Source organism: Paramisgurnus dabryanus, chromosome 8, assembly GCF_030506205.2.
Source record: "Paramisgurnus dabryanus chromosome 8, PD_genome_1.1, whole genome shotgun sequence".
Classification (NCBI taxonomy): Eukaryota; Metazoa; Chordata; class Actinopteri; order Cypriniformes; family Cobitidae; genus Paramisgurnus; species Paramisgurnus dabryanus.
Genome location: NC_133344.1, coordinates 18,990,608 through 18,998,325, shown reverse-complemented (window position 1 = coordinate 18,998,325; position 7,718 = coordinate 18,990,608). Strand labels below are relative to the sequence as shown.

The window sequence follows — 7,718 nt, the reverse complement described above, 5'->3', positions numbered from 1 at the left end:
TGTGAAGTGACAATAGTCTATGTTTTCACTATGGTTTTCACCAACTCATATGGCAGCCAAATGACCTTTTGCTCTTATTTTATCCCAGTTGAATTCAGAGGATGCCAGCAAAAGGTGAATAGAGAGAATCTGTTAATAGTTACCAGACAACCACTGAAAACACTAAAATAAATGAATGAGTAGCCTAATTGTAAGGAATATTAATTATTTGTGTTTGTAATTATTATTACAGACACATGCCAACTCATTACTTTTTGTCTGTTAGTTAACATGGTGATTTCAATGAGACAAGCATTAAACTTCTCAGATCTTAACATAAATGCTATGGAATAAATATTCAGAGTTTCAAATACATCCAGAGACTTGTGTACTGTAAAGGCAATATGGTACAGTGCACATGAGCCTGTTGCAACATTTAGCCTAAAAGCAGAAAAGTGTGTCAGCTTTTACAAAATAAAGGTCTAGTTTGGTTTTATCAACCAATTTAATTATTATGAGTAAATAATATCAAGCATATTAAAGGATTTCAACGGATCAGGGTTTAATAAACACTGCCTTGTTTTGCAATTGGCAGTAGAAATGAAAAAATATAGAAATCATAGTTGTGCTGAACAGATGTATTGCCTAGGCCTAGTGTTTGTAAATCTCAAAGCCGAAAACAATCAGATTTTCTCAATGCTTTGAGTAATTGCTGTGCTGGCGGCGACTCCTATTTTAGAGTAGCCTCGGGTGAAAAAAATGACGTCATCGGACGGTGCTTCTGTACAGCAGTTACACACATTGGCCACAGCACGTCACTGTATGTATGTATCTTCTGGTCCTCGAGGACCCCCCTCCCAGAATGTTTTAGATGCCACACCTGATTTAACTCATCAGTTTGTTAGGTAGACATGTTTACATTCAAGAAAAAAACAGGACAGTTTTCTTAAAAAAAGAAATGTTTACTTCAGACACATTCTTGAATGTCAAACAAAGCATTCTTGTAATTAGAGTGGTATTCAAAGTACAGTTAAAGACCTTATGACGGCAAATACGAAAAATATTTGTAAAAACTAATATGAGCACTACAGATCTACATAAACCAAATAATTGTGCTATGCACCTTTAAAAAACAAAAAAAACAGTTTAATCAATTTCATATAACCTTTAAACTGTTCCTGGCAAGATCTACCACTAACAAACAGAAAATTATAAAACAGAAGACACATAGTGTTAACTTTACAAAAGGAGAATAACACTGTACATCTTAAAAACGTCACATATACACAGCCTAACAATTCTTGTATCTGCTGTATTACGTTTGAAGATGTAAATCGCGTACAATTGAATTTATGGCATGAACAAGAACCTAGGCTCCATCAGTGGCTAATCTACTCATCGTCTTCCTCGTCGTCGTCTTCGTCCTCCTCATCTTCGTCTTCATCCTCGTCATCATCTTCCGCACCATCTTTTTTGGACAAGCCTGCAACTCCCTTTGTGCGGTATATTGCGATATCCTACGGAAAAAATACACACATTTTTATTGTTAATGACAAGATTTAGCATCACTAAAACGAGATTTTAAAGGTTAATTAGCATGTTTAAAGACACTTAATTGGACAGAAAGAAAAAACATGACTTCATTACCTTGTCATACTTCTCCTTAAGCTTTGCAGCTTTCTTCTCATATGGCTGCTTCACCTCAGCAGATGAGCTGTTCCACATTTCTCCAAGCTTCTTGGCAATGTCTCCAATGGTCAGACCTGGGTTCTCACCTTTAATTTTAGGGCGGTAATCGCCACAGAAAATGAAAAATGCTGACCTTGAGAGGACATAAAAATACACATTAAAAATCAAAACATAAAAAAACTGAGAAACAAGAAAAGGAAGGCAAAAATTATTCTGTAAACATACGGTGGTCTCTTGGGTGCATTAGGATCCTTAAATCGCCTCTTCTTCTCACCCTTAGGTGGGATGTAGTTCTTCATCTCTCTCTCATAGCGAACCTTATCTTGTTTGGCCATGTCCTCAAACTTACCCTTTTCTTTGGCAGACATTGTCTGTTTAGAATGAGAAAATGCTGCATCAAAAAGTTTTACTTTTATTAAAAATAATCACACAAAAAAAGAAGACAAAATCCAAAAACAAGTGAATTATTCAAAGTAGGAACATAACATACCTTCCATCGCTCTGAACATTTCTTGGAAAATTCAGAAAAGTTAACAGAGGCCTCCGGGTGCTTCTTTTTGTGTTCTTCACGACACGTTTGCACAAAGTAAGCATAAGAGGACATCTTTCCTCTGGGCTTTTTTGGATCTTTACCCATCTTTATTCTCTGAAAAAAAAAAAAAAAATCAATAACATTACATTTGCATTCATCTGGGGAGCTTTTGGGAACATTTTATTTGTAATGCAATTTCAGGCATTATTATGCACCGAGAGGAGGAACGGTGCCCTAAATCCCTAAAGATAAAATCCAAATAGCCAAATAAATGGTCCTGTGAATAGCCAAGGACATTACATTATCCAGCGAATGGATGAATTAATTGACAGATGGGACAATGCACTGCCTCGGGATCATGGTGAAAGCCAAGGACATCCTCCATTTCACGAAAAAATATATATATATATTTGACTATGTAATAAACATTCCCATTACAGTCTGTACCCCTTTTTATATATGATTGGATGTAAACTGGACCTAATAGCGCCGTTGACCAAAAGCGGGCGTATATTATTATACACGGCCCGCCTTATGAACAGTAAAACAATAATATTTCTTCTTCCATTTTGAAAAAGCCGTCTTCATGAGAGAAAGTCCCCCTCAATTGTCTCCTCCCACATTCCTGGGTAATTTCGAGGACCCAAAATCAATGCACTCCGTCCGTATTTTCGCCCGCTTTCTGGTATTATCACCTCCCCTATGGAAGAAGTGGGTCGGTATGGACACAGTGCCTGTAACTATAAGCGCTTTTCAATGGGAGTTTCGCTCCCGTTAGTCCTCCGTTCAACTGGAGCCACATGAGCACAGCTAGCAGAGCCAACATGGCTTCCTCTCGCTCTCTCCCTTTATGTCTGCCAGCCAGATCCGCAGTCACACAACCAACATAATAAATATATATTTCTCCCTCGAATTCACTTGGAAAACGCCAGCATTCCTTAAAACTGTCAATTTGGGCTTTCGTACAAGTTGATAAAGCAATGCAAACAAGCCGCAATGGATTTTTATTTCATTAGTTAAACTGTCCGTCTCCATCCCCCGCCAGTCATGGGCTGAACGCACTGAATATTCTCTGCAAGCCAGCCATATTATATTACAGACACGGCCCCACACGTCCCGGTATGTGTGACCATTTATATAAATGCACAAAATTGACGAGGAAATTCCCTTAGGATGGATAAATATATCCGAGGTGGTATTTTAGTATGAGAGAATGCCACACACGTAACGTTAACTGACTCGCACAATAACAGCTTTAGCTGAGACCTCAAAAAGCTAACTGCGTTAGCTGGGACGGCTATTTGACAAATATTACTGCAAACGTGAATAAAGACTAGTATAATATTGTCTTTTACATCACATTATGGCTGTTTTACATTTTTCCAGCTAGGACTTTTAACTATAGTAACTAAGCGCACTGACTGACTGACTGACTGAAGAATAGACCCTGACAAAGATGGGTCGCTTTCTGCGTTTACCAAATACGCAACTACCAATGGAAAATTGTGTTGCAAAATACGATGTTAATAGCTTACTATGGGCGTGATGAGGATATTTTGACAAAACTCACCACTGAAATCCTTCTCTATCTGCAGCTTCCTTTGGATAATGGGGGTTTGAAGTACAATAACACCGATGCGCGCTCTTCCAAGTGCGTGCAGAAACCCTCCGCTCACGAGAAACACGGCACACAGTCACGAATCCTATTGGCTACCACCATGTCTTGGGCGTCCGTGATTGGCTGCCGGTGATCTATAGCCCGAACGAGAGCCAAGGCGTGGTTGGATGTTTTGCAGTGAAACGTCATATTTTTTCAAAGGCGCGTGAATATGAAAAAACTCCCATTGATACAACTGTAGTATATTAGGTACCGTTTTTTGTACTACATGTAAGCGCACCATTGTGGCTGAAATGTTTTGCAATGCATAATGAATAGTTGCACTGAACCAAAAGTCTTTAAAGGTTTCAATACCCAACTGTACGTTTATAATTGCTGAAAGAAGACAAGAAAAGAACTAAAAAAACCTCAATAATTATATCATAAATAATAATAATAATAATAATAATAATAATAATAATAAACTGTCTGTGATTATAATTATAATAGCAAATTCGAGCTAAAAGTATGTAATAAAATCCTGATCAAATATTCCTTCGAAATCAGAAAATAAATTTGCTCCCGTCAAGATTATCTCTACAACAAACTGCTAGAAAAGCCTATGATAAATGAAAAATATAAACAATAATAAATCACTAAAGGATTCTTAAAAAAAACTGCAAACGCTTTGCACATAACCATCATATGAGAAGATAATACAATACAGGACTCTCCTAAAATTCTCTGTTCAAGACTTTTCAGAAATTACGTCATTGTTGTCGCTTTTCCATTTAATCCTAAAAATGCTCAAAATAATGTTTCCACTAAGCGGCGCTATCCCCTAAAACATCCGACTCCTTCCTGACCATAATTCTTATAGGTTGCAAATTAATTTCTTTTGTCTTTCCTAAATAATAATATACAGTAGTATAGCCTGGAATTAAAGCGTTATATAATTTATAATCCTCATTTTGCATATCTCAAAATCATATTTTAAAATATGAAAAACATATACCACGTATTGTAGCTAGCTTACCTTCATAATTTTGTGCTTTCAAAAATTTTAACTACTTGACGAGAGTCATCGAGTTTTCAAGGATCCACGTGCGCCCCTGTTCATGCGAAAAGACCCCCTCTGAGCGTCAAATAGCGCTCGTGCTCCCGGTGTTGTGAGTTTCCTATAACAACACAAACTTTTAGATAACATTGGTTGGCACTAATCTGTACTGGACCATACAGAGCTGAAAGCAACTTTAATCGCATCAGAATAAGTCTGACAGCGTTTAACAGTCATAATTCAGGACAAGTTAGCCGATTTCCAATACGGACGCGCTAAACGACAGAGCTTCTTTGTGAACAGCGTGCACGCGCAGTGTTTGAGAAGCGCAGAAAGTGAGACGTGCTGATAACCTGGACGCTTTCTTGTTGTCTGGAATAAAAGATTTAGATAATTTCTTGTATGGTCAAGACAGCCATGGCAAATTATGGTTAGATTATTCAATTTTTATTCAAATGAAGTTGAATTGACGTTTTGCTTATGAGCGATTAATATATTGGTTATTAACTGTAGGCTACATTTTCAACTAGATAAAAGATTGGAAACTTATGAGACATCACATAAACGAGATTTCGTCTATAGACCTATCTCCTCTACTCCAGTTTTAAGGTAAGTGCACCATAGAGATTGCAAATATGCAAAACTGTAAATACAGAATGCAAAAGATGCCACACATGTAAGGATCATCATTGCTTTTGTTTAAAATAAAAGACCAAAAACATCCAAGATCTATAGAAACTATGCATTGGGTCATCCTGTGGGTACAACTGCATATAGTGAAGAATTCTGCTGGAGGCCGGTAGCAAAGAGTGACTGCATAAGATCTGCCACAGCATCTGGATACAGAAGAAACAACCCACATCCAAGCCAGGCATGCTTGTAACGACTAATATATAGTTGGAATGCTGGGTTGATTTAACTCAAGTTGGATGAAATATGAACAAACCCATCCGTTGGTTTAATTCAACCTAGAATGTTCAAATTTTACCCAACACCTTTGACTTAAAGGGTTCTTTGGAGAAGCAAAAATAGTTTCAGAACCTTTTTTCTGAACCATGGGTTGAAACAAGCCAGCATGTTTTTAAAACATTAAACTAAATGCTTATTATTTATTTTACCCTGAGAACGTTTAATTATTGGCTGAAATGTGAATTATGTGTTATCAGTAAAAATGTAACATACTTTTCTCTTTGAAACCAAGGCATTTATGGTATGGGGCTATTCTACCGATCAGTTGAAAAGCCTTGCTGATAGCAGTTCACCGTATTCAAGGCAATTGACTGAGCAGGATGTACAAAAAGCTCTGAGTGCCCAGTACAGGTCCACATACAGGGTAGATTTTCTTGGACTACCCCAAGGTGAAAGTCCTGAAACAAGAATATTAACTTTTATATAGACAAAGACAAAAATATTATGGTTCAAAAGATGGGACAATTGTATAATTATATTTAATATAATATTTTTTACACTCATATATAATCTGTCTGGCTCACAGGGATTATAAAGAACCGTATAATCCATGCACCTTCAATCCGTAGTCATCCTGATCATTACGATACCCAGACCGAAATGAGACACAACTATTGGCAACCTATTCTGAAACCTGAGCTATTGGGGAACAATTCTCGCTACGGATGTAACAAGCTGCATGGTGTTGCAGTGAGGGGTATTGGTAAGTTTCAATTTATGTGTCTTTATACTTTAATTTGACATTTGATATATTTAACCATTTCTGTTGGTACCCTTAGACACAATGCAAACACGAAGGGGTTGCCTAGATACTCCAGACAGATCAGTATGAATGAGTTACAAATGTATAATTTCATTACAAGTGTTAAAGAGTTATAAGAGGCACTCTTTATAAATACTGTACATAAAACAAGTTACTGTACTAGTATAGCTATACATACATGCTTGAAAGAATAACCCATTGTCTGTACATCTTAGTCCCCACACTGTTTCACAGTGACATCAATAACCAAAGAATCTGTAAACAGCAGACCACTTACAATACACATTTTGGAAGCCAACATGCAGATGTCTCAGTGCTCAATTCAAAACAGTTTTGTAAGCAACCTGCATCTGAGAAAGGTGAGGTTTTTTTTGTGCTACTCCTGCAACTGTAATATCTTTTATACTTTTATATTGTCTGTATTGAATTTATGCATTGTATAGTGTTGTACTATAATGTATTGTATTATGTAAAAAAATTGGTCTGTAATAAAGTTTAGGTAAAGTAAGGAAAACATAAGTACTATTTTGTAACATATTTTGTGTTTATCTGATATCTCTGCAGGAATCAAAGATGTGAAGACATTGATGCAAATAGCTAGCTCCTCTGCTCATGAATGGAGGGTGAAAAAACAGGAAATACTCCCGCAAGCCCCTCGCACACTAGAAAGGATGTCAGCATGGCCTGGGCCTTTATAAAGATCACATTTTGAACCACAAAAGCTACATAGATTGGTGGTTACTGGTGTGGTGATACTTTATTTTATGTGGCCCTCTGTACAACAGCTCTTAAATTGACAAATCATGTTATGCTTTAAGTTTAATAATGTAAGTCCTCACTAATATATTTTTAAAGGTCAGTATAAGTATTGATTTTCATTTAGGAGATAGAACAGTACTGTTTTTTTTAAACTGTATTACATTTTTAAGTAGTTCCTAATAAAGCGCTCAATAAAACAAGGGGTGTGTTGTTTAATTCAATAAATGAAGACCATTTTAAATCAGGTTTTAAAAGGAAAATCTTTATATCCTTATAAAATACTTATTTATTGGGTAACTGTTAAACCAGCACACTTATATACATATATACAGTATATATTACCTCATAAAGTAGAAGTGGTATTTTTAGAAGT

The 7,718-nt window shown here is 36.5% G+C and overlaps 2 protein-coding genes across 2 annotated transcripts; one reads left to right on the top strand and one right to left on the bottom strand.

The window, feature by feature from the left end:
• Positions 1–920: 920 nt before the first annotated feature.
• On the bottom strand, positions 921–3,928 carry hmgb1b (high mobility group box 1b). The gene is made up of 5 exons (XM_065280859.2): positions 3,771–3,928; positions 2,159–2,314; positions 1,894–2,039; positions 1,627–1,801; positions 921–1,496 (listed from the first exon to the last, which is right to left on the bottom strand). Exons 2-5 carry the CDS (start codon positions 2,303–2,305, stop codon positions 1,371–1,373), a joined length of 594 nt encoding a protein of 197 aa, XP_065136931.1. The 5' UTR covers positions 2,306–2,314; positions 3,771–3,928; the 3' UTR covers positions 921–1,370.
• tex26 (testis expressed 26) lies at positions 3,721–7,363 on the top strand. Its single transcript, XM_065279941.1, has 7 exons — positions 3,721–3,947; positions 5,368–5,463; positions 5,566–5,725; positions 6,056–6,212; positions 6,350–6,526; positions 6,802–6,945; positions 7,151–7,363. The coding sequence occupies exons 1-7, from the start codon at positions 3,721–3,723 to the stop codon at positions 7,282–7,284; spliced, it is 1,095 nt and encodes a 364-aa protein (XP_065136013.1). The 3' UTR covers positions 7,285–7,363.
• The last annotated feature ends 355 nt before the right edge of the window (positions 7,364–7,718 follow it).

What these genes read in the sequence shown, in the direction of transcription:
- hmgb1b (XM_065280859.2), bottom strand. Translation starts at nt 2,305, where the DNA reads ATGGGTAAAGATCCAAAAAAGCCCAGAGGAAAGATGTCCTCTTATGCT. An exon ending in AATGTTCAGAGCGATGGAAG is followed by an intron (nt 2,040 to 2,158) that starts GTATGTTATGTT and finishes CATTCTAAACAG; the next exon opens with ACAATGTCTGCCAAAGAAAA. An exon ending in AATGCACCCAAGAGACCACC is followed by an intron (nt 1,802 to 1,893) that starts GTATGTTTACAG and finishes TGTCCTCTCAAG; the next exon opens with GTCAGCATTTTTCATTTTCT.
- tex26 (XM_065279941.1), top strand. Translation starts at nt 3,721, where the DNA reads ATGTTAATAGCTTACTATGGGCGTGATGAGGATATTTTGACAAAACTC. An exon ending in TTTTCTTGGACTACCCCAAG is followed by an intron (nt 6,213 to 6,349) that starts GTGAAAGTCCTG and finishes TCTGGCTCACAG; the next exon opens with GGATTATAAAGAACCGTATA. An exon ending in GCAACCTGCATCTGAGAAAG is followed by an intron (nt 6,946 to 7,150) that starts GTGAGGTTTTTT and finishes ATATCTCTGCAG; the next exon opens with GAATCAAAGATGTGAAGACA.